The sequence below is a fragment of the Artibeus jamaicensis genome, unplaced genomic scaffold (assembly GCF_021234435.1).
Source record: "Artibeus jamaicensis isolate MK-2021 breed Jamaican fruit bat unplaced genomic scaffold, CSHL_Jam_final contig_1015, whole genome shotgun sequence".
In the NCBI taxonomy this organism is placed as follows: Eukaryota; Metazoa; Chordata; class Mammalia; order Chiroptera; family Phyllostomidae; genus Artibeus; species Artibeus jamaicensis.
In genome coordinates, this window is record NW_026521194.1 from 3,457,165 (window position 1) to 3,483,926 (window position 26,762).

At 42.8% G+C, this 26,762-nt stretch overlaps 1 protein-coding gene across 1 annotated transcript in view; it reads right to left on the reverse strand.

Annotated features, from left to right (window-relative positions):
- Positions 1 to 26,762, reverse strand: part of NYAP2 (neuronal tyrosine-phosphorylated phosphoinositide-3-kinase adaptor 2) — a 200,477-nt gene that overhangs the window by 23,778 nt on the left and 149,937 nt on the right. The window contains exons 4-5 of the mRNA XM_037139116.2: positions 21,419 to 21,625; positions 6,055 to 6,158 (exon numbers count right to left, since the gene is read on the reverse strand). Of these exons, the coding sequence (XP_036995011.2) occupies positions 6,055 to 6,158; positions 21,419 to 21,625 (311 nt within the window). The remainder of the gene's footprint in view (positions 1 to 6,054; positions 6,159 to 21,418; positions 21,626 to 26,762) is intronic.

Genomic DNA, 26,762 nt, shown 5'->3' on the forward strand with positions numbered 1-26,762 from the left:
ATGAAAGCAAACTTGGAGAGGCAGCTATTTTTGGTAGAAAATAAAACCATGTTTTAGTAGACAGAACCCCCTGGGTTTACAGCTCATGTCCACATAGCCACCTACTAGCTGTTAGGTAAAAACTCTCTGATGTCCATTTTCTCATCAATGCCGGGGGGGGGGGATATTACCTGCTTCATGTGCAGGCTGTGAAAATAACATTAGATAACATGACATTATAAACACCTGCCACCAGCAGGTACAAGATGTGGCAAAAGGAGAGCTACAGATGTATGTGGAACACAGAGTTTATTCTCGTGTTATCATATACGAATTATTGTGTTACTTTCCACATGAGCAACCATAAAGCTACTTCTGCTCCACAAACAAGCGCTCAACGAAAGTCACTCTGGGAATCCCCCGAGACCTGGAGGGTAACGTTTATCTGCAGCACAGAGAGAAAACGGTTTCTCCAGCAGAAAAGCTGGGTAGAGAGACGAGAGACCCCCTGTACTTCCTGGGGAAGGCACTTGGAGTGAGGGTGAATTTTTCACTCTGAATCAAGTGCAGTGTTCCTTGGAGCCAATACTAATATTGTGTGAGTCGTTCTCCCTAATCCACAGGAAACTTACTTTGGGGTTAAATTTAGGAAGACGGCTCATTCCAGGAAAGGACTTTAAGCGGTGTGTTGCAGACATGTTCATAGCAAAGAAAAGCACTGAAGGGATTGTTTCATCAGCCAGTCGGGCTTTTTGTTAGTTTTCTATTCAGTCTGAAAATCGGGAGACTGCTCACCCTTCCTGGAGGCCCGGGTGGAACTCAGGAAACCCCAAGACACAGAAGACGCCATAAATCCTAATGGGAACAGCTGCATCTAAATAAATATGTTATTTACCTAACATAAATAATGCAAAACTCTCAGAGATCAACGGGTGTGATTTGTTATTGTCCTGCTCCCAGAAGTATAGAAGGGTATGCTCAAAAGTTAGACAACCGAAAACTGCAGGAATAAAGTAATGAAAACAAAAATATCACCCACAACATGTTCATGGGTTTCTATAAGCTTTCTGTCTATTATCCCAAGCAGTATATCTTTTCTGTCACAAGGCAGTTTTATTAGACTCAGTTGTTTTTAAAACCCATGTACAAATTGCAAGGCGCAACTCGGACACTAGATGGCAGTATGTGTCCATCTAAAGTTCTGCTACTTTCCCAGCGCGAGGCTGACATCAGTTTCAATAGTTAACAGCCTCAGGTGCGGAAAGTTTCTAGGGGCAGGACTCCTGCTAATAACGGGCAGCTGAACAGGATCATCTCATTAAACTCTCACCTGCAATGACCAGTCTTCAACAGCTGTCTGTGTACAACTCGAGCAAGATCGACAGCCATAAACTGGTAACTTGACCTCTAGGCTTGGAGCCCAGGTTCCCTTTCGCCCGTGTTGACTTGTGGGGCAGACCTAGCAGCTGAACTGTTTCAACAACCTCCCAGAGCCTCTCTGTTCTAACTGTGGACAAACATTGACATAGAACAGGAAACTTGAAAGATCCGCCTGAAACCGCGTGGAATAAACTGTACGTGAAGTTGAAGTCTTTGGCTTCCCTTCACATAGTCAGCAAGACCACCCTTGGCATTTGCAGAGGAATAAATGAGGGCCCACAAGATTTTTTTAAATATGTATCCCATTAACTGACTTTGCTTAAGAAATACCAAGTAGTGCTGACTGAGAGCTGTATATTCCCGCATACTCGGCAGCGAAACCAAATGCTGTTCAACTTCAGTCCTCGGGTTTACATAACAATTCACAATGCATTACCCTCAATCCTTTCTTCATTAAAAGGAAAAATAAAAATGAAAAACAAAAAATTTAAATCAGTGCGAGGGGACATAAAATTACACTGAGCATGCTTCTGGGTAAAATTACTAGGTAAATTGCACAATTTCTGTGCAATCAGAAAGCAAGGCATTTAAAACAGTGGCCTGGGGACATCCTGAGTAAATGGTGCCCTTGCCAACACACCCACCCGTGTCTCTGCATCTTTCCTCCCGGCCCTGGCAGCCGACAGCTTCCTGTGCAGCCCCAACAGGCTCACTCACGGGTTAACTCCAATAGGAGGGTAAGCTGTATTTGAGAGCAGGAGGCCTTTCTGAAAAGATACCCTTAGTGGGTTTCTACTCACTGTGCGTAGGATCCACAAGGTGAGAAGCCATGCCAGATAGACTCCCTGGCATACAGTAAACAACTGAGTGTCTAGTTTTCTATTTGGAGAAGAAATAGTGAAGGAATTGTATCGAGTGTATCAAGGACAGGTGGGGGAAACCGTTCTGTCTCAAACGACCGCAATAGGAAGATGTGCTGTCTAGAGAATTTAAAGCCAGTAATAAAACAGACTAAAAGTCTGTCTTTATTATTACCACAAGCTGGCCATTTCATACAGGGTCAGTGATGCCAGGTGATACCAGGTGGATGGACGGAAGCTGCCCACCCCCTTCAGAATCCCACTGTACAGAAGGACTCTCCCACTTGGGATTTGGCAGCAAGGGGGAAAGTTGAATTTTTGGAAAAGGGGAAAGCAGGAAGGGAAAGGAGAAGGAACTATCACTTTTCTAGCCAGTATTGCCTGTCCAGGGCTTTATGTACATGTGTCTTTAATCTTCAACAGCAACGAGGCAAGACAGATGACACTGCCCCCACTTGACAGATGGGCAAGCAGACTTGGAAAAGCTGAAGAATGTATTCAGGGTCACACAGCCAGTGGCTGGTGGGGCAAGGATTCTCCTAGAAGTCTCTTCTAACATCTCCAGTGTTTATGCAGTTGGCATTTAAGAGGTGAGAAGCAAGGACAAGGTACATAATGTCCCTTTGAGGTCCTCAGTTGTGCTGTGGGATGATAGCTGTCCCCACGGGGTAGGACAGGACCATGGAGCACTCCCCCTGCAAGAGTCAGGGAAGCTATCAGCAGGCCCTGGCAGAGAAAATAACAAACAGCGCGTGGTTTTCATCCAGCAGTCTTCATCTAGGAACTGTAAAGAACTCTGTGCCCCTTCCGTGTGTTAAAGGAGGCTGGAGTCCATACTTCAGCTGCTTCACACTTTTACCTGTAACCCTGGCGGGCTAAGCTGACAACTCAGATGCTCAGGAGAGGGCCAGATGCAGGTGTGGAGAAGACCGCCAAGCCAGGAGGAGCAGACCCTCGAGGTCTGTTTGCCCCCACCCCTGCTCCTATCTGTCAGTTGGTTAAAGACTCCTTAGAGATAAACATCCTCTTGTTTATTACACTCCACTTCCTACTCCTAGGGAATAAATGGTAAGATTTTTGGATGGGGGGTGGGTTGCAATGAGGGCCAAGGGGTGGCTTGATTGATTTCATTCTACTCAGTATCGGAGTTATTGAGAGACTGGTCCTGAGACCACGAGCCTTTCAATAGGAGCCAACGATTCCACCACTTGAAACACACAAAAGTTAACAAGTATGTAAAGCCTAAATAATATGTCAGAATTTCTCAGCTCCTACTGTAGTCAGTTGCGGAAAGTCATCTGAGTTTCTGGACTCTTGGCATGAAAGTGCAAATCAGCTAATGCCTACTTTTTCTTCTGTGCAACACTGCATTGAGCTGCTCTTTAAAGGTAATAACAAACTCTTGTTTCTTTTTCTAAACACGGCACCCATGATAGAGGGCTCCGCAAAGTACTGATGTGTCACGACTTCATAAGCCGACCAGACAGGCCTGTTCAGGTAAAAGCATCACACAAGGCAAAGCTTTCGGTTGGTTGGTCGGTTGCTTTGGCACCTGCATTATTTTAATGCAACTCTACCATCATAAATGACAACGAATGGATTTCAGCACTGACATTCCCATTTGTAACATGGATTTATTCCACATCACACAGGGAGGGCCAGATCCAATCTCTTTGGTAAATAGCATTCTTATGACAAATAACTACAATTTATTTGTAATGTAATGTTTGTGAACATACTTTATTCTGCAGTTTGAAGGTAGTGCAGATAAACCCCTCTCCACTGTGTTGCTGATGTTACATTGTAAAATCAGTGGCATTTTCCATGTCCTCTGATTGGGCTTTTTTTATGCTTGTAAATATGTGTCAGGTTAACTTTCACACAGAATGAAAACAATGGGAGTCATTTTAAAATCTATTGCACAGCTCGGGTGATGGGAGTCTGTGTTAATGAAGTGAATTCAGCTTTTGCTGGTCGGCTGTGTGTTCTATTCCTGATTTTATGCCCCCATTTCCATCATACGATGCAACCCTGAGCATACGGTCGAACCAGCTGTGTAAAGACCATCTTCCCCCTTCAAGCCTGAGAGGAGGACCCGGAATATCACAGTCTCGACAACAACAAAAACGTTTGCTCAACTGTGATGAAGAGGCACAATGGCAGAAAAGGCGCCTCTTCATCACAGTTGGTTGGATGGTACACATGCCCCCCAACATATATCCCACTCCCTCATCTTCCTGGCACTGTTTTCTCTCATCACCAAACCTTAAATGGATGGAAGCATTTGGAAATGTACATACAAATGATCAGATGAAATCTTGTAATGCGTGTGTTCCGGGTCTACCGGATACAGGGCTGGAATAGAGCGTGCGTAATCTTAGCAAAACTAGTCACATCTACAATAACAGTAGCACGGGAATGAGAAAGAGAACATACAGTTGAAGTTTCTCTATCCTTTTTTTTAATCCTCACCAAGAATATACTTTTATTGATTTTAAAGACAGAGGAAAGGAGGGGAAAGAGAGAGAGAGGGAGGGAGACAGAAACGTTGCTCAGGTGCCTCGTGGGAGTGTCCCGATCGGGGTGTGTGCCCTGAATGGGGATCAAACCCTCCACCTATTGGTGTACGGGATGCTCCAACCGACCAGGCCACCCAGCCAGGGCGGAAGCCTCTCCATTCTTAGTATTCGGTTTTGCGTTTCTCACAGATGTTTCATCCCTAGTTTCATAATTGACTATTTTATAATAATTTTATGAATGCAAAGATTAAATCTGAGGAGCAGAGGGATTCTGCTTCAGGATGGTAATACCCTATTTTACACCAATAACAATTATGGGTTGAAAAATTAAGTCAAGGTATTGAATTTCCATGGGGTGAATTACAGATAGTAACATGTAGTAATTTTCCCCATAATAAATTCCCCATGTACAACCATGTATCCAAACGAACATCAGAGCAACATACTGTACTGTGAAGGATTAGGTGATCTTTTAGCTTATGCCTTTATTTTTTTGTCTCTTTTCTTCAGGTGATAGTAGAGATCTCATTCACCATGCATGAATACTTAGACATTCCCTTTCTGAGAACATTTCTGGTATTATTGGTAAAAGAGGAAAATGCCATTTATTTAAAGATTGCCTTATTAAGCTACAAGTTTGGTAAATATCTAGATTATCTCATACGTCAATTCGTCTTTATGGCCTAAGAGAAAAGACTAGCTGCCACGTTCAATCCAAATCAGTTGGTATATGAATATTTATAAGGACATCAATATTCACAGCGTCTTACAATCATGCTCCAAGCTAAATAAAAATAGAAGTTAAATGGCCACAAATATTACAGTATAATAGCATAAGAGCTAAAAATATGTACAAATTCATTGACAACATTTGTGTGTCATAGACAAAACATTGAAAAGGAAATCTACATAAAACAAAGTAGATAAATTTATCAACTGTTGATAAATTTTCAGAGAGACAGTATAAAAAAGTACACAAAACGTGGAAGAGAGAAAGAACTTTAAAAAATAACCACTAAGCCAATACATACAGTACACTGCAGGTTCACTGCATTTACGTTACAGAAGGATGGAAATCAGAGACACAAAGGGTTTGCTCACAGCCAAGAAAGTCCCCCCCAGTCGCAGGGAAGAAAGACCCGCCTTTTCGGATGAGAACACAGACCGCCACACTCCGCCCCCTGCAACCCATACACACAGAGGAAAAGAAAAGGCACGCGAACGTCGTCTACGGCAACACAGGACAGACAGAGGTGGAAGCGTTTGGCATGTTGCATCACAGGAAGTCAATCACGATTGGCTAACGATGATGGTACCTGGCTCTGTTGCAGGTCACTGGCTTGCCTGAGAGGAGTGACGGATGGAGGGGGCACACCTGATGTGGACGCAGACCGGCCGAGCTTGCAGCTTACTTTCGGCTCTGTGGACAAGGGGCAAAGAGAGAGCAGCTGTTAGTGGCGCGAAGTCGGCAGCGATGACTCCCATTGCATCTGGCCTAACGCTCTTCCAGGGCACTGGACAGTCCCGCCGCCGGCTGATGGGGAAGTGGGTGGGCAGGGATGAGCCAGTGCCTCGGCCCCGGGCTCTACAACACGGGCCCTCTCCAAAGATGAGCTCCTGGGAATGGGGGGACAGGTGGCAGATGGCCAAGCCCTTTCCTCTTGAGCATTTCACTACCCCAATTTGGGTTTGTTTGGGAGTGATTACTGGAGCCAGGACTTCCCATTAGGGGGAAAAGCAGGTGACGTGACAATTTTTGGTGCTTAATATTCGGCTTTTGTCCACAGGGCTCCTAGCTCCGAAAATGTCCCCTTCACCCTTTCCAATTTTTACTTGTCTTTTCTCCCTCCCTCCCTTCCTTCCTCTCTTCCCCTGCTTTCTCTCTCTCTTAGTTTGAAGTCTATATCACTGTGCTTGTGCTGATGACTTGCACTAGGCTTGCAATGCAATTTTCTCTCACTTATCTTAATTTGTTTTCAATTTTATAACCAGCTTCTTTCCAAGACTTTTGCACTCTTCCATGATAATAGTATTTTCAAAATTAGAGGCATTGTGTTCACTCTTCCTCTATTTAAGGATTCCCAGATGAGCTGCCCAGGCTGTTGACAAAGATACTTTTTTTAAAAAAATTATTTATTTTAATTGTTGTTCAGTCAAAGATACTTCAAAGATCAGAATTTGGGGACGGAAAGAAATCACTTTATTCACGAAACACAGAATTTAGAGTATACCGAGAATGTTGCTTTTCAGATGCCCTTGAAGTTATTTGATAAAGAAGAGAAAAAGAAGGTGTAAAAAGAAAAACCAAAGCTCTGCTTTTATGACAATCTTTTATGTTAAGTGTTGGTTTGGAGTTCCTGGTATATTCCAGCTTCTGTTTGAACTACACTTAATATCTCTATTCCCGAAGACACTCTTTGAAATTACATTTTTAGCTGTAAATGCTCCCAATTTCCAAATCAGAAACGCCAGTCTTTTCTCCAGCGGTCAGTGGACCGACAGTGCTCACTGCGGTGCAGATGGGACCTCGGGCAGAGAGACCACACAGAGGGGAGGCTGCTGTTGCCTTGAGGTCCTGCAAAGGGCTGGGCCTGAATCCCTCATCCCACACCTTCGTCCCACAGACACCCCCGAACCCCTCTGGGAAGCAGCAGCCACGGGCCTGTAGAAGCAGTGAGTGCAGAACCGCTGTGACAGGGAGTCAGGGGAAGGAACTTCAAACTCTAGCTTTTAAGGAAAACCATCATTTTCTGAAATAAATAAATAAACAAATAATAAATAAAATGGGTCTATTGCTTTAAGGACACTTGACAGTATTTGTCGACAATGATACATTTGAGCTTTCAAGCAAAAATTAAAATTATGAAAAGCTTGCACCCACCCTTGTGAGTTTGACAGCAACCTAATATTTCAAGGGCTTTTCTTATGGGATCGGTGGTGATGTTAATGAATGCACTGGAGTGGTATTTATAAAACAAATGTGTCACCATGTGGGAGATTTGCATGACATAGCAGACCAATACTTTCTAAAAGCATGATGCTATAAATCATGTCGGGGTAAAAGATCCATTTACGGTTCAACATAGACTGATGGGTTTTAATGTAACAGAGCATGATGGGTCCACTGATATGTAACTAACTTTTATGAAACTGCCATTCATTGACTTTTAGAGGGGTATCGAAGAAGATTATCTACAATTGTATGACAAGGCGATTAAAATTTTCCTTCCTTTTCAACTACATATATATATGAGGACAGATTTCCTCCATACATTTTAAGTAAAGCAACATATCACAGCAGACCGAATCCAAAGTGGATACGAGAACCTACATTCCACTGAATCAGACATTCAGTGTATAAAAATGTAAAACAGTGCCAATTTGCTCACCATTTTGGAAATTATAGTTATTTTTCATAAAAGATGTTATTTATGTTAATATAAATGATTTTATTTTTAATGAAAAATGTAATTCTCAATATGATTTCTAATATAATAAATATTATTTTTAACCTACATAAAGGAAAGCTTTTGGGGGTTCTCAGTGATTTTTAAGAACATAAGAAGTCCTAAAACTGAAGAGTTTGAGGACTATTGATTTATAATCTCTTGAGTTCCCAACACTTCTCTGAAAAAGGTAATGTTTTACACAGTTAATTCGTGAGTGGAATATTCGAAAAAGTCAAAACAGGAAAATACCATGTTGAAAACTCCAGGGAATTGGGGAACCTCCAATTAGGAATCTTCCCCTGGGAACACCTCGATGGCCATGTCCAGGAAAAGCCGTCACCTGCTTGTGAGACCCGAGGGCAGCCATCCAAACTCTCAAGGTGCCTTTTCAACATTTATGATAAGAAGGAAACACCAAAGTTCATTCACGAACTCTTTAATATTCATAAACGAAACCTGTTGGAATAGTGGAAATGACCTCAAAATACTCTTGATTGGCCATGAGCTCGTTTACCAGGGTCACTGCTCAGGTCTAAACCGCTTTCTCTCAAGGGTCCCCATGGCTCAGCTGACGCCACTGGCCTCATCGGGGGGCTGGCCCTGCCTCACAGCATTAAACCCTCATAGAGCCCCACACCTTCTCTTACCCTGGGGTTTTCCTCATGACACTGTACTTACTCTGCCTGGTGCATGTGCCTGTTCTCACCTCCCTCTCTTCCCTCTTTTACTAAACAGTCTGTTCTGTGAGGACAGAATCATGTCCGTCTCCTTCCTTTCTGGGTTTCCCCTGCGCAACCTGCTAACTGATTGCTGAGAAGGACTTAAAGTATGTATTGAATGCATTCTTTTAAGCCATAGTTTAAAGACGATAAAGTCATTGTAAAAGATAAGCTATGTGTACATTTATTATTAATATAAAGAACTTCCCTCATTTCTTTATCTTTCCCAAGTTTCATATAAAAAAGCAAAAATACATTGACCTGTCTTCAGTTGAATTTAACATAAGGAAAAACAAAAAATCCAGGGAAATGACAGTGCCTTTTGTGGACAGTAGATGGCAGTGCAAATATTCTGGTGAGTTTACAAAGCTTCTGGAACTAGTCTCTGTAAGAACCCAGCATAAATTAGAATTTTTAGAATTTTTTTTGTAATGTCTTCGATAGCTTTTCATGGAAAGAGAAGGGGCATTCTTTGAGAATACAGTTAGTGTAGCAAACCCACAAGGTCTTTCCAAAGGAAGCCAACCACTGCCAACTAGGAGCAATGTCAAGGCCAGAGGGCAGAGGGTAGAGCGCCTTCCCCGCAGTGAAAGACAGGAGAAGCCTGCAGGACAGTCAAAACTCATGCTACTGTATCGTCATCACGTTTTCAAACCTGAAGGTTTGTTGATTTTTTTAAAAGAGCCATTTTATCTTTAAAAGATTTTATTTATTATTTTTAGAGAGGGAGAGGGAGGGAGAAAGAGAGAGTGAGAAACATGAATGTGCTGTTGCCTCTCATGCACCCCCTGCTGGGGACCTGGCCCAAAACCCAGGCATGTGCCCTGACCGTGAATTGAACCAGTAACCCTTTGGTTCTCAGGCTGGCGCTCAAGCCACTGAGCCACACCAGCCAGGGTATGACTGGTTTGTTGAGAGTCAAGTAAGGTGAAGGCAACTCCTGCGTGATTTAAATTTTATGCCTGGTTAATTATTTTTCCCTAGTAGAATCAGAGAATAGTTGGAAATTTGGAATTTCTCTGCTATGAATGAAATTAGTTACTGTCAAGCTATATTTTTTCCCGATAGTTTTCAGGGTATCTGCATAACACATTGTTATGGACTATGCATATGTTTAGTAGAAATCAAATTTAAGTTAGCTAACTTTGCAAGTCTGATCACATAAGATCTTAACTTAAAACCCATAAGTAGTTTCATATACAATACGCGCACACACACACACACATTAGTTCTGTCACCAAATTGCTTGACTCCAGACATCGCTCATCATTTCAAACAACCATCGTGCTAGAAAAAATCAGTGGAATAAGAATACACATGGTTTGGAGAAAAGCCTACAGACTACTGGACCACCGAGTCCAGCCCCGTCTTACGGAACCAGAGGCAACAGTGCGTACGGGAGGCGGGATCAGTGCGTCACGCATCACAGGCGGGGCGGCCTGTCTGGGCAGAGGGCATCCGTCATCCCCGCACAGTGAGCTCTTCCACCAAGTGTCCTTAAAGGTTTGCTGAAGGAGCAACCCACTGAACCAAAGAACTACCAGCACGGAGAGGGAGAGTGCCGCTATGTTTTAGGGGTGAAAAACCCACACACGTAACATGGTTGCTCAGGTGCTTGAGAAGTCGTTTTGTGATCTATCAGGCACTCCGTGGTAAACATCTCTTAGTGATAGGAGCAGAGAAATTTCATGGCTGGAGAGTGGAGAAAATACTCCTCCTGTGGGTCTGTGAGGCTGGTTGTTTGGGCACCATTTTACCTTCCTGATTCCGTTTCCCTGGGTTTAGATGGTAATACATTATAGAATCCACAAGTTCAAAATCTGGAGCGGCTTCCTGTCATTTTTAGGCAAGCCCAGCATCACCGATGTGGCCAGCTCAGCCCCCTCCCTGGCACAGTCACTGGGCCTCTAACCTCCCATCAGCCACTCTCCCAGGCACCCTGGTGTCACAGGTCATGGTCCCTCCTGGGTCCAATCCCTTCATTGCTATTTCGCTAATTTACTTAAGTCTAAGTTCCTGTGTCATCAAGCTGTCCTATAACATGCCCAACAGAGAGTGAGGTGTCATTTTTCTCAGGGGGGGTTTTGTGACCAATGAAAATTATATTTTTGACTTGTGCAATTAATAGCAATCTCCCCCACTGGCACAGCGTCAATAATGCTTGATAAATTTATATTTAAAAATAGGTAAATAAATGAATGGACAAATCAATGAATAAATTTATGAGCACAGAGGTGGAAGTAGGGAAACCCAACCTAGTTAGAGTACGGGAAGATGCACCACGGGTCAGACCCCCCCATTCATTTCTCGATGCCTCTCCTACTTACTAATGAGTCTGGGCAATTTGCTGGATTCCTCAGCAACTTCATTTTAGTCGCCTAAGTGATCAGATCATAACACCAACCCATAAGTATACAGTTTTTTGTGAAGACACATGTATTTTATAAATATGTTTTGTAACTATATTTTAAAAGTGAATTCATGGTATATAGGTATAAGAAATTATTCTCAATAAGAGATGCGCCGCAGAGGTGAAAAACTTAAATTCCACAGTTCAGATTAAATGCGTCTTGCCATAATCCTGGAACAGCTTTTGTAATTATATTAGGTTCCATTTTGTTTAAACTTGTATATTTTACTGTTAAATTGAACATAGGGAACCTTAGGTGTGATCCAAAAACAGTGGGATTCTTTTCCCCCCCACAAATCAGTTCCAAAGCCTCAAAGTCTCTCTGATACCTGGTCTCGAGCCTCTGAGCTCTAACCACTTTCTGAGGCTAGAGATGAGAGTTAGGTGAAGGACCACAAAATTCATTTTGATCGTTTCCTTTGCAAGTTCTGCTTTTGTGGTCCAGCTGTTTGCTTTGGGATGTGAGTGTAATTACCTTCTATTGTTTTGTAGCCGGCTGTTAAAAAGACACACAAATAACCAAATATTTAAAATGGTTAACTCATTCCACTTCCTCCTTTTCCAGCTGTTTCTCAAGGTCCTACCACCAGTATCAGGAGACATGCAAATGCAACCGTTTCTCTGCTGAAGACAAATCCTAGCAGGCAGGAGTCAAAACCTTCCACAGAGAAATGAAAGCGGGACCATTGGGAGTATGCCCCACAGTACTCCCCAAAGAGTCTCCAAATGAGAACCCTGCCCTGTGTTTGCTCCTAGAACGCAGAAAGGGGGAGTAAACTCCGGAGTGTGAAACGAGGGAGCAGGGCCCAGCAACAGGATGTGGCCCTGGTGCCCTGAGGAAAGAACCAAGTACCTGGTTACAGCTGGGAAGTCAGGCAGACGCGGAGAACTGTCTGCTGGGGCCTGAGCGGACTGGACGGAACGACAGACCTCAGGGCACGGCTGCGGCACCCACAGCAGCCTCAGGCCAGTGTGGAGTCAAGCAGGAAGTGAGTCAATCTCCCACAGGGAAGACCAAGTTACAGGGGCTTCTCTGTTCACTGAGGTCTGCCAGATTGGTTTTTCCTTCCTGCTGCGTAAAAAACACGAGTGGAACAGAGAGCTCCGGCCCTGCCAATCCACAGGCCCGAGGTGCAGCGACACTGGGAGCGGAAAACGGTGCTTCGGAAAGTGCAAACGTGAATCCAGATGGGAGAATGGATTTTCATGTTTACTTTCACCTTTTGTTTTTCGGTTGGCATGCTCTACTCACATGATAATAATAATAAAGCGTTTCCACTTGAGAAAAAAAACAGCAAGCTCTAAAAGGCCATGGTATCCACATCAGTTAATTATTTTACCCTGCACCCAAACTCAGTGACTTGAAATGACACTCATTTAGCGTTGTTCACGGGTCAGCTGGTCATTCTTCTGGTCTTGACCAGGCTCACTCATGCACCTGTGGTCAGCTGTGGGTCAGGTCAGTGTTTCTGGTAATTTGCACTGTGCTTTCTCACACGTTTGGGGGTGGGCAAGGTAGAGACTGGGGACTCCTGACTCTGTCCCGATTGCATGTTCTTCTCCAACAGGCTACCTCAAGGTCATTCAGACGGTGGCGGAAGGGTCAGAGAAGACCAAGGGGAAGCGTTCGCAATCTCTTGAGGCTCAGAACTGACATTCATTCGACCTCATTCTGTTGGTTGATGATGCAAGACCCAAGGCCGACCCAGGTTCAAGGGGTAGGAAACAGGCCTTACATCTTGATAAGCAGCTATGGAAACACGTCGCAAAGCGTGTGAATGCAGGGAGAGGGGAGTAATTGGGACTGTTACTACAACCACAGCATCCACAGCATCCACAGAAGCCAGACCGTGGGAGAAAATGGAAGAAAGAGCAGAAAGGTATTTGGGGATTATGTAGCCATATCAAAGCATTTAATACTCATCAGGTTCTAGAAGGAAATCTTTGTCATCCCTACATCGATGAGTGAGCACTAGGAAACACTCTCCCCCCTACTTAGCTGCCTGTCTCATATTCGTCATGCTAATATCAAATTTAATAGCACTTTCTCCAGGAAGCCTGTCCAATTCCCTCCCTTTCTTCCAGACAGTATATCATGTGACTGCACTGAGCATTTTCCCATCATAACATTTATGAGAATCTGTTGTTTCATTTCTGTCCTCACTGCTGGCCTGTGAGCTCTGGGAGTACAGAGGCTGTTGCACCATAGTTCACCCTGCATCCCTGCACCCCCACACCTGGCCCCTGCACAGAACAGGTGGTGCTGAAGACAAATTTGTTAGAAAGTAAACAAAAAAGGGAGTGAATGACTGAATTAGTAGATGAATGAATGAACTGGGGGATTTATTAAGGAAAATATGTGCATTCGCATATATCAATATTTTCTTACTGTCCTCGCCAGCATGGTTTTAAATTCCAAGCAGAGCATGCACATTGTGAAAGAGCAAGATTACTTTTTGATAATTGTGTATAATGTGGCAACCAAGTCTTAGAACCTGCGCCTTATTCTTTCTTCAAATTTCGTAAGTGCAGACTCGAGGCAGTTTTACCAATACTCTGTGCAGCTGAGAAAACTTTGTATGGTTTTTACGATGAACTGAGCTTTTGAAGGAATCATTCAAGTCTTGATCTTAGAAAAAATCAAAGAGATCTTTCCAGTAAAATTAAAAGGGAACAGAATACACTTTGCTATAAACCAGCTCTGTACTAAGTGTTTCTAAGCACTTTCAAATTTAATCCTCATAATGACCTTCGCAGTGAGATTTCCTTTATCTTTTCTGTTGAGATAGAGAACCTGGGGTACAGTGATGTTATGTAATTTCAAATCATACCCATAAAAGTATTAATTTATTAATATTATCGTAAGGCATCGCTGACTTGCACAGAAAAAGCTACACAGTTTTATTGTGGCTTGCCGGACTTGTCGTCATGAATGCTGCTCCACAATCCCCAGCCCTGCTGCTCAATTCCGTGCTGTGCTCTGGCTTTCACTCCTCCCACCCTGTGCCCACAGGACCCCTCTCGGATCTGCAGGACTGACTCAGACCTTCTGAGCTGTGGTTGCCAGGACACTTATCAGCAAAGTTAGCCAGTCATTCCAGCATCACCAAGTAAAGTACAATACGAACTTCAGAATTGCTACGAAGAATGCATCATTTTTATAAATCATCTGATAAAAATTCAGTTTTCAAAGTCTACACTCTTGGACTCCATTGCAGTTCCCACTCCTGAATGCTGGTTTTCAGAGGCTAGATCTCCTTCCCAGGTGTCCCCCCTCTTAGGCCTCTGCTGACACCCTGACATCTCTGATTTCCCAATCTTCAAAGACGTCATCAGAATATGAATTAGAGCTGCAGATGTCTCAAGAACCATAGTTTCATGGGTGTGGGTGTACTGAGTCCATGTTGAAGCAGAGCTGTTACCGTCTCCAGAAAAGCATCACATGATGTTTTTGCTGCGTTTCTCTTATTACGTTTTCTGTCTCAATTCTGCTCAGTTTAAGACCCAGTTCAAATGCCACTCTTTCCAGCAAACTGTTCTGTATCACCCCAGACGAGTGGTTCTCTCAGCTCTGCTGTGAAGGTGTCTGCAGATGTATCTGGAAACAGCGATGACTAGTGTTTATCTACTGTGCCCCACGCAGCATGCTAAGTGTGCCAATATGTTATCTCATATAATTCTCACTTTTTTATGAGTTAAAGCCATCATCATCCATCTTCTACAGATGAAGGTCAGAGAGACTAAGGAATATTCCCAATGCCATCGCTAATAAAAAAATCAGAATTCAGATTTAAATACATAGCTGTTGGATACCCCAACCTCTGTAGTCAACTACTACATTACACTTGATGTTTGCATTTATCATTAGTATAAAATTTACAAATGTGACATGCAAGAAATGGCACCTATAGGTGCGTACCTGTTGCTCGCCTCTCTGAATTTGTGAGCATGAGACTCCTCTCGGATGTGAAGGGCTGACTCCTGATGGGTGGGGGGGAATGCTTTTCTGAAAGGGGTCACGGCAAAGCCCAGAACTTCTGACACCAGAATACAGAAGATGGCCCTGCTAGTGTTCATCCCACACAGGTAAGCACAGGGCCCCTTGAAGAACAGGATTCCTATTCAGTGAAACTGGAGAAGGCCCATGTAAATTCTACCCCACCTGTCCTCCCCCCCAGTCAGAGGCCAGGCCACTTCACCAGCATCTGCAAATATATCTGCCATGAAGGTCTTTACTACGAGTCATGAAATGCCAGACCTCCGTTCCTCTTTCAGAGTTAAGACGACCCCCCTTCTCTACGGACTATGAAAGGCTATGTGCCTCTGTCTAATGCCCACGTCTACCCTTAGCAAAGCCTTCTCAAGGAGATGCAGTTTCTGGAGAATGAAAGCAGGATGGACAAGATGTTTACTGACACCTGCCGGTTCTGCTACAAGCCGACTTCTCCATGCTTCCGGGTCAAATTCATGCCTCCCCTGGTCACCACTTGATTTTACAAAACAGGAAGTGTACACTGCCAGCCTTTACGTCTTATTTGGCCAGAGGAAGCAAATTATTCAATTCAATGTTTTTTTTTAAATGAGCTATATTTAAAAATTGAGAGATTTCACGTCATAAAAATTAAATCTGGGAATGCCGAGCTTTTCTCACGGTGAGCATCAGCTGCCACTGCGTAGCTTCTGTCCCCTAGAGATGTCCTCGGCTTTCCAGGTCACCTGCACTTCCATCACTCAGTGCTGATGTTTGTCAGTGTCCAGTGGATTTTCCTTGCAGCAGAGAAATATTTCTCCACACCTATGATTCTAACAAATGGGAAAATATATCACTTAGACCAACAGGGCTTCACGTTTCCAGAAAAATGGGGACAATCATTTTCTTGGTGAGAGCAAAAGACATTCCTATGTACGGAATGTGTGAGCACCACACTCCTGGGTTGAAAGAGGCACATCCCCTAATGCACTCGCTCATATTTCGGCCTGGCCTGCAGGTGCTCCAGTTACCATCCCAGGGTGGACCCGCTCAGAACGGCAGACACACACAAGGTGTGCACCCAGAAGCTCAGGTCTCTTTAAGATCATCCCATCATACAGGATGAGTTCAAGGTCTTCTGAATTTACTTCCCAAAGTGCTTCTTCAGTCTGCCAGGCAGGCAGGACAACGTCCACTCAGCTTTTGTTCCCCTTCTTCATCCTGTATGGAAAGTTCCATCTACATATGTCTACCCAATTAATAATAATATTAATGAGTTTTTAAAAGACCTGGTATAATCTTGGTTTAAAACTCAATGTCTCCCATTAAGTCCTCTCTGTTTTTTCAAGGCCGCACTAATTGTATTTGCATGGTATTAAATCTATTTAAACAGGATAGAGATAGCACAGTGTATAACAATAAAAACACATTTAATAATAATCTAACTAATTTTTATTCAAGGGTTTTGTTTCATAAGGAAGCATGGTAAGGTCTCTGAGGGACAGAGACCAGGTTTGATATAGCCTATGGGTGTGTGTTTGTTGGTGTATGTGTGTGAGGGAGTGAGAGAGTGTTTGTTCCCCCAAAACCTTTAAAGAGCTGGGTACTCGCTGCTTGGAAACTATCTGTTGACTGATTCAGTGACTGAATTCTGAGTTTTTGTCGCTACCATGCTAACTTATGTCATTTCCACTTTTCCCCGTTCTTTCCACCAGCATTTGGGTCCCAGTCCCCCACTGCGTTCGAGAATCACCCTCCAGGGAATCCCTGATTTACCAAACAACTGTGATTCTAATAAAGGACCACAGCAACCAGCAGCAATGTTAATTAGAATCGAGATCTGACACATTCATTTGTTTTACTTCAGCAATTGCTCCATCCCTCAGAAGAGCTATTAAGAACAACTTTTTCAAGTGGCTAAACCAGTTTTGGTGAAGTGTGTGTATGTGTGCGTGTGTGAGTGAGACAGACAGAGAAAGACAGAGAGAGAGTGTGAGGGCACCAGGGACAAAGTTGATGGGGTGGGGGTGGGGCTTACAGGTAGGACCTTCCTGCCCTCCACCATTCGGTGTGGGGTTGCGTGCCTCTGTTGCTTTGGGAAAAGGGCCATCCTTTGCAGCTCTGGTGTATTCTGTTAGGAGATCACTAGTCAGTGCAAGGGGACAAGAATGAATACAAAATGTGAAGAGAAGGAGGAAAAGGAGTAAATATTGACTCTTTCATTCCACTGAGCTCCAAAAGAGCAAAGCCAAAGGACTTTCTTTCTGTAGTTATTTGTTCTGGACAAAGACCGTCATTTGTTAAAACATCAAAGGTGAGCAAACTTCAGATATTCTATTTCATACATTTTGCTAGTGAACTATGGCACTTTTAGAATAGCATTGGCACATAGTAGGTTCTTTGTTTTCAGAGAACAACTGCCAGCTTAAGCATTTTTCATTTTCTCATTTTTTTTGCCTTCAAGTCTGGTAGGAGGACATACTCAGTAGGTATAATGCAGTGTGATACTCTAAAAGTTTGGGTAACTATAATGTTCTCTTGAGTGGGCATGTCGATAATTCCACTTTCACGTGAGAAACACTGACTTGCACTGACTGACATTGTAAGTGACTACACACTTGCCCTACCTTTCACATTTCTTTTTCTTTTTAAAGATTTTATTTATTTATTTTTAGAGAGAGGGGAAGAGAAAAAGGGGGAGAGAAAGAGAGGGAGAGAAACATCAATGTGTGGTTGCCTCTCAAATGGCCTCCACTGGGGACCTGGCCTGAAATCCAGGCATGTGCCCTGACTGGGAACTGAACCAGCAACTCTTTGGTTCTCAGCCAGCGCTCAACCCACTGAGCTACACCAGCCAGGGCTCACATTTTTTTTAATGTGGGTGAAAAAATGTCTTTATAAAAAATGTGGCAATCATCTTTCCTTCTGCCACCTTTGTTTACCACTCCCTGATCTAAGGTGGAGAACGTGAGGGACTACAGGTATTCATGACGTTCCTGGTGGCCAGTAGACAGTTTACTGCTGAACGAACAGCTGAAAGACTTGGGAGAGCAGATTTCAATGCCATAAAGGCAAAGAGACACTTGGAAGAACATCCAGGTGTGTTAGAAATTTTGTTTACACTCTGAATTTCTTGGAACATTCATGCCACAGTGTCACAGACATATTACCTGTTTTTATGCAACTTACTAAGTGTTCAGTAAAAGTGAACTGTGGACCATCTCATTGTTTTGCCTGCATTTATTTCATAGGTTCTTCATCCGTTGCCCACACTTGGAAATGTTTGGATTCCCCAAGGTCTAATCCCAGCTTCCTTCTCCTCTGTTTCCTGTTGTCCTGTTTAGAATGATCTAGTCCAGGGATGCCAAACTCATGTTCACTGGGGGCCACCTCAGCCTCATGGTTGCCTTCGAAGGGCCGAATGTAATTTCAACTCATTAACAGTTAAGGAGTAGTTACATTTATACAGCCCTAAAACTATTTCAGCCCTTTGAAGGCAACCACGAGGCTGATATCGCCCCCAGTGAAGATGAGGTTAACACCTCTGATCTAGTCTTATGGTTTTAACCATTCCGAAGGTCTCTGGTCTCAATCTCTAATTCCACTAAATCTCTTTATCCGAGGACCTGGAATTCCAGCTGTCTGCTATCTTCTCAATTAGATTCCCAGAGCACTTCCCACTTAACACAGTCACAACCTAAGTCCTGGCCTTCCCTCCTAGACCCTGCTCCACATCTCATTGGCCTTCTCTGTTGCAGCACAGATGCCACCCCTCCAACTTCACCATGCTTGGAGTTGTGGGGTCACCGCTGGGCCTGGAATCATGAAAACTGAATCACATTATACCTGTGCTAAAAAATATTTAATTGACTACAAAACCCGCACTACAGAATGTTCAAAATCAAAATCAAATCAATGGACAGTGGCAGATACTGTCCATTGCTCAGGCCACATCACCCCACCCACATTTTCCCTGCAAATAGACTGTTGATGTCAGTTTAGGTACAAGGCAGAAGTCCCTTGACCTCGGGGAGAGGAGGGCCTTCTACAAGCCCATGGGATTACCATTGCCTTTCCCCCAGTGACTGGTCCAGAGAACATGTGTCCAAGTTCTGTCCAACTGAATAAAAGGGGAGTCTACAGGGGCATGATGCCCAGAACAGTCATAGCCACTTGTTTTTATTAAAAAAATCAAGGGTGGCAGAACAGGAGAATTAGGAGGTCAGAAAGTTCCCAGGTGTCCGATGACTCACTGAATAGTGACAAAACACCTGAAGCTCCTTACCTCCAGAGCACGTGCCACGGTTAACAAAGGTCATTACTACCTAAGCCACTGCTAGTTGGTACTAATACACAAGGTCCTTTGGGATTCTTTGTACTGGTTCCAACTTACTCTGAAGTTTTCTTACTCAACATTTCCCACTCTTCACACCAAACACACCAAGTCCCACCTACGGCACTTCAGGTTTTCCTCCAGGAGGCAGACTTTTTTCTTCTATCACCTCGGAAGCATCTCCTTCAAGCTCCAGTTCAAAGGTCACATCCTTAAGCAATTATCGTTTGCGCTAGCAAAAGCCCGATTGTTCCTCCAAAAACATACCTCCCGCCAAAATTAATGTCTCTTCTGTTTTGCATGTAATTTGTACATAATATTGCACATTATATAGCAATGATCCATCTGTCTTTCTTACTCTTGACTTTGAGCACCAGCATGTACTCCTTGTCCATTCAGATCCTAAAACAGTGGTGGTTACATAATGAACCCTCAGGTAATGCTTTGGGTTTTAGAAAATCGATCTTTGGTCACAACAGCAGGTAGTATGCATGTTTTTCAGTTAGAATTGGTACAAATTCAGATAATTTTTTAAATACTAGTAATAAATCTAAAACTCATCATAATTCCCAATTGAATAGTGATGCAGACCTTTTTCGGGAGCGGCATTTTTTTCCTACACAGTACTATTTGTTTCCTGTCTTTTTCTTTTTTAAGAAAATCCACAAATCTCTTTCTCTCATACACCTATAGATAGCTATTTATACTTTACTATCAAAAGCACTTTTTAAACTTTTGCTAAATTCACAAAATCTTCCCTCCCCTGTGAGGTTTGCACTCATGTTGTGAAGTCAGTTTACCCATAGGACACCCAAGGCACCTGCGTCACCAAAGCTGTAAATCGCGTTTCAATTTGGGGGGAGCTATTGCTCATTGCTCTGCTCTTGTCTGAGTGCTGTTCTAGAAATGTCCCTTCCCAATCACAGGGATTATTCATCCTGTTTCAGCTTTACCTGGTGCGTGACTGGCAGGGAGCCCACAGGCTAAATTAATGTGAATGGCTTTCCAAGATGAGTATCAGAGTTGAAAATAACGTTAAAGGCCTGGCCTTTTCTTTGGAGCCCTAACACTCTTAAGGAACAGAAACCTGAAAACTACAGGCGGCTGCTCGATTATTTGTTTGTATTTCAATGGACAGTTCTCTGTAAGTCCATCATGTAGATGAATCCATTCAAAGCATTTGAAAAATTGAGGTTTAATAACCTTTATCTTTTAAGAATGCAAATCGCCTGGCAGATTTTAATGACGACTTGTGAAATTTAAAGGTTGTAGTAGATTATAATTTTCTAACTCTTCTGATTTAGATTCGGAAACGCGGTCCCACGCCCGGTTCTCAGGTGGAATCCTTCAGCTCACCAGTTCGGATGTCTCATAACATCTACTCCCTCAACCGCCCTCAGATCATCTTTGTTACACTTTTATCCTCAGTTTTACTTTCTGTTAATGTTTTGGAAGCAAAAGAGGCATAAACTTTAAATCATTTAAAGTCTCTAACTGAAAACTGCTGCAGATGTGGACTCCAGGTGTGTTAGATAAAATTTAGTGCAAGATGTTATGCTTTGTCAAGGTCGCGGCACCACGCGGCTCCAACGAGCACCGGCCACTCCTTCGTTGTCCATGACAATAACACTCCCGGGGTGGCCCGATACATCACTCCCTGCCCCTGTGAAGGGCTGTGCACGCTGTTTCTGTGAGTGGAAAGAGATATCTGTGGCTATGGTTCCCCAAGTGATAACTGCATAAAGGCAGTTTCTAGACACATGAGAAATGAGCATCTGGGAGATCATGATCTTTCTTACCTGAGCTGTGGTTCCCTGCTAACAAGGTGGGGCTCACAGAGCATCTTCCCAGCCTGCTGGTGACCACAGGTGGCCCTGGTGTCCCATCCCATTCCTGAGCTTTGACAGGCTCTCGGGAGGACGCCCCGTGGTGTCCTTTCTCCTTGCTGTCCAGCTTTGGTAACGGCTCCGTGCTGTGGCTTCGCACCTTCAGCTCTTCTGTTGATTCTGCGTATTAATCAGAATTACACCTTGTTAAACAAAAGTCAAATCCTTCTCAAGTCCCTTTGAAAAGCTGAAGAACAATTTTCTAAAAACACTTTCAATATATTTTTAAGAAAATTGTATGTGTATTAGAGATGACAATATTTAAATATAAGGGATGGAGATCACGCAGGGCATTTCTTTCTGAGGAGTACAGGTTAATCTCCCTGGTAAATAACTTTCTCTTAGGAAAAGGAGAAGGTCAGTGAACCTTGCGGCTCCTTTAGGAACTCTTCCCTGTGCTTATTTCCAAGGAAGTGCACTTTACACTCACTGTCCTCACTGTTTTGGCTCTTTTCACTCCACTGCCCACTGTGACATAACCCATTCCAGCCACTCTGCTCAAACTGTGCTTGCTGTTATCACCTTGGCCTTTAAGTAGGCAAATTTAGAAGACATGGTGAAGCCATTTGACAACTCCTTGATACCCTCTTATTTACATCTTCACCTTACTTAGCTTCTCTGATGGTCCATCTTCCCGCGTTGTGTTCTGTGTCTCACACCACTTCTGTTCTGCCAGTAACTTCTCTTCCTACACACGCCCCTTACATGACAGTTGTCCCCACAGTACGAGCTTAGCCACTGTTCCTCTCGTTCCAGACTAGCAATTGTCTGATTGTTAGAGATTTCTAATTTTTTAAAGGATTTTTATTTATTTATCTTTAGAGGAGAAGGGAAGGAGAGAGGAAGAGAAACATCGATGTATGGTTGCCTTTTGTGCATCCCCTGCAGGGAACCGGCCTGCAACCCAGGCATGTGCCCTGACTGGGAGTCGAACAGCGATTGTCTGGTTCGCAGGCCTGTGCTCAATCCACTGAGCTACACCAGCCAGGCCCTCTAAATTTTTTTTTTAGTCACAAGCCTGAACCATTCTCTGGAGCTTTAGACTAAAGAAAAAAATATTCAACTTCCTGCTGCATGAGTGCCCATGGAAAGCAAATTCAACATTTCGGATACTGAACAGACACCATTTTAACCAAACTAATGATTCTTCCTGTCCAGCCAACCATTCAGCTAAAAGCTCCCCCTCTCTTTCTTTAACTGCCACTCCCTAAATCCATCAGTCAGCAGATTCTGCAGATTTTATTTCTAAATATCTTGCTTTCTTTTCTGTTACACTTTGTATTATGTCTACCTCACCTGCTATGGTTCAAGCTCAAATCATTGCCCTTGAAATATTGCAACTAATCTTCTTGAGTCCCCAAAATACAAGCTCCGAATACAGCCAATGTGATTTGTTTAAAAGAAAAATACAATCAAGTATTATTTCAGGGAATGGATGTGATAGCCGTCCTGTAATGCATGTACAGAAGTGCTTAAAATGCATGTGATAAAGATAGTTTTAAGGGTGCTACCTCCTTGCTACTATGAGAACAGTGTTCTTTCAGGAAATGGCCATTCTACAATGTGCATAGACAAACAAAAACAAAAATGGAAATATACTCATAATGTACCCCTGACTAAAGTTCTTCCAGAAGTTTCAAAAGATTCTCCACCATCCATTCTTCCTTTCCTAACTTTGTCACTTCCCCAGAACAGTGTATTTTAAAAAATCACTAAGTTTATTATAACTTCTTCCAATCCATCCTTACCTCTAGCAAAAACAGTGCTCTTTTCTGTAGTTGCTATCTCCTACCTCTCCTGCTTTGAATACCCTTATGTCCTGTCTTTGTTCAGCTAACTCTCCACAGCCCTGGTTACTCAATTTAACTATTCTCTGAAGCCTTACCCACCCATACCACACCCTGTGCTGGGGCATATGGTCATCTCTGCCCTGACATTGTCTTATATCAACTCTCTATGCATTGCTCTTATCAAGAAACACCATGTTCCTTAAAGGCAGGGTCAGAGTTTTATTTATTTTTTTGCTTTATTTTCATTTGGTGTCTCCAGCACTTCTAGCATATTGCCCCACAAGTATTTCATTGGTTAATTAATTTAGTAGGTTTCTCAGCTCCTTCTGCATCTTTCTGATGTGTGTAGGACACACAGCTTTCCCAACAGAATGAGAGAATCAAATGAGTATTGTAAGTGGATTGAAAGTGGCACAAAGCTAGTTATATTTTCAAAAATCTGATTATTGAGCATTAACAAGTTGTAAAATCCACTAGATTGAAAGTTTAATTCAAATAAGGAATCTTTGAGAAACTCTATAGTGGAAAAATCACGGAAATGATTAGAAGAATCTGTATTATTTTCTTTGTGTGTAGGTTCAAAATGCCCATCAACTTTCAGCTGTATGGTAGAAATGGCACACTGAGTTTCCCTGTTACCTGAATCTGGGGTCAGAGCCAGCACGGGTTGTAAAATCGCAAGCAGCCCTGGGTAAGGAGTCTAAGAGCCTTGGCCATGTTCTCAGGCTAATGAACCATGTCACTAAATACTTGGTTTCTTCTCTTGGAGTCTTGTTTTTCTTTATCACAAAATGGAGATAATACCAGTTCTGCCTTACTTCCCCATCTTGATTAGAAAGATCTAATGATATTCTACATTTTAAGATATTTTGAAAACTAAAAGGTAATATTAACTTAAATATATTATAGCCATTTGCCCTGTATGACTTTAACTTAGTCTTTGTGCATTGGGACCGGATGATCACTGAGAAACTGGACATACCCATGGAGAACTGCCAGCCACATATAAAAATAGAACTCAAAGCCATTATCTAGCGTAACCAGCCCAGGAAGCCAACCTACTATCTCTAAGTCATACTCTAGGAAGTCAGGCCTCTAACCTCTGCGACCAAGCCAAGAAGCCACACACGTGTAGCAATTGGGCCAAAATAGCCAGGACTTTTGGCCCAACCTCCAACATAGGGCCAGATGGAGAAAGTCAAATGTACACCCAAAGTTATGCACATAGGAAACCTTGCTTTTAGTTAGCCTGCCCAATAGCCTCTACTGGGGCACATCTGCTGCTTTCCCATTTTCCCACTATAAAGCTTTCCCACTCTTCTCCCTGCCTTCGAGTCTCTGCCAAGTGTGAGTGCTGGTGGCAGACTGCCATGAATAAGTAGCCTCTGGCTATTCTCATTTGTTTGGTCTTGGTTTACTTCCACAGTGCTATAGTCCCTTTCAGCTCCAAGAGGCTACGCAGCTATGTAAGTAAACGCGTGTTCTGAGAATCATTCTAGGAGCCCGGACTTAAACCAGGCGGGTAATCTCAGAACCACCTCACAAAGAGTCCTGGTCTTTAAATGAGCCTGTAGATAAGCCTAAGTCCCAGTAACACTGAAATCAAGCACAAGTCAAAGTATTTTAAAAGTAGTGCATTCTGATATTACAATTACAGGGAAACAACTTAACCACCACTTGCTTTCTGGCGCCCTAAGTCAAGTGAATAAAACAAGTGTCAGAAAAGAACATCTTAGATGATTTCCAAGCTATTTATTCACAGTTTCAAGGAAAAGAAAATGTACTCTGGCTTCCAAATGTCACAGCCTCAAAGCCCCGTGGCCCATCTATTTCCCTTCACCTTTTCTTCCAGGTTCTAAACAAACCATAAGGGTGCTCACATTTTTGCTGACTTCTGTATTTGTTTGCGTGATCACCATTAAACAGGACCACTTTTTCCCTACACACCGAGTCTTCTATCACTGGAATGGACAGTAACCAAAGTAAAGCAAATGCTCCAAGTTAACGCTGGGCCCAAGACTGTTTTTGCAGATTAGGACAGCATTTTAAATAGAAAGGCCAAGGATGTATGTCAACGTACTTCCATCAACATCACTTTTTTTTCCTAGTACAAATTACTCTCATACAAATACCTGGAAAGTGAACTTATGTCTCCAACCTCAACTAATAAAAGCCCAATGCAACTACAGAAACGAAAAGGAGTCTTTTTCTCTTCTTTTCTTCCTTCTTTGTTTTCAAGTCCCAGAGGTTAGTCTTTGGTGAATTTTGGCAGCTATATTTAGGGAAACTAGAACAAAAGGATGGAAGAAATTGTGCTACTCAGACGTACACCTTAACATATGCCTCCTAAGTAGAAGGCAGAACTGAAAAATCAGTAAGAATATCATTAGTGAATTTACTGAGCATTGTATTTAAAAATAAATCTGGTTTCCCAATTTTCCACGTGCGGCTTCCTACATTATGCATTTTCTAATTAAAAGAAATATGAAAATCTTCAGTATCAACTGTTGAAAAAAGACAAATGGAGAGTGGATAATTAGTCTAAGAATAATACAGTAAAATGTATGGAAAGCTCAAAGACATCTTATTCAGAGGAATAAGGACATATTTATCCATGTCTACCTGTTTCAATGTTTTCTTTAAAATCTGTCCAAAAAATGCAAAGTTTAGTAACATAAACTTTCCTGAACAAGATCAATCTTAGGTACTGCGGTAGGATTTCATGTGAAATCTATGTTCTCTTCACAGTTCCAGCCCCCACATGTAGCACAGGACCTGATGCACAGACTGTGTTCTTCCTCTGTTCATCAGTCAGGGACTGAATGTTAACTATTCATCTAAAATCTGATTCTCACATTGAAATCGGATCTTGGATTGAAATCTTGCTGTGAAAAATGCATGGGTTACTGCATTACATTCGTCGTTAAGCTTGTGTGTTGTGCATATAATTTTCTTAAACTTCTTACAGTGTTTTAGTTAAATAATGATAAATAAGAATAAGAGACTGGGAGCAATCTCTTCATGACCAAAAATTTCTCTCTAGGATTCCAATCTATCACACACCATGCTGCTAACTCTGAAGTTCATTCTCAAAGTCTTCCCGTTTTCTGCCTCTTTATGCTGTCTGTCTCTATGTCTACATTTGTCTCTCTGACTTTTAACTCATTCTTCTCACTCTCCTTTCCTGTCGTAAAGCCTGGGCCACCAGGTCTGATGGCTTTCATCATCTGGCCTGACCCACACCTGACACGGAGTTTTCCTAGCATCTCTGATTCACTCTTCCTCATTGACATTCACTCTCTCAATAACGAAATGGTAGTGAGGAGTCTTACACATCTCCATGGCCTAAAGGTTCCTCCCAAGCTCTAGAGACAAAGAGAACAATACAGCCCTAATGGGTCTTTACGTTTGGCTCTCTGGGGAACTTCAACATGTTGAAACTGACAGTGCGATCCTTTCTCCAAACT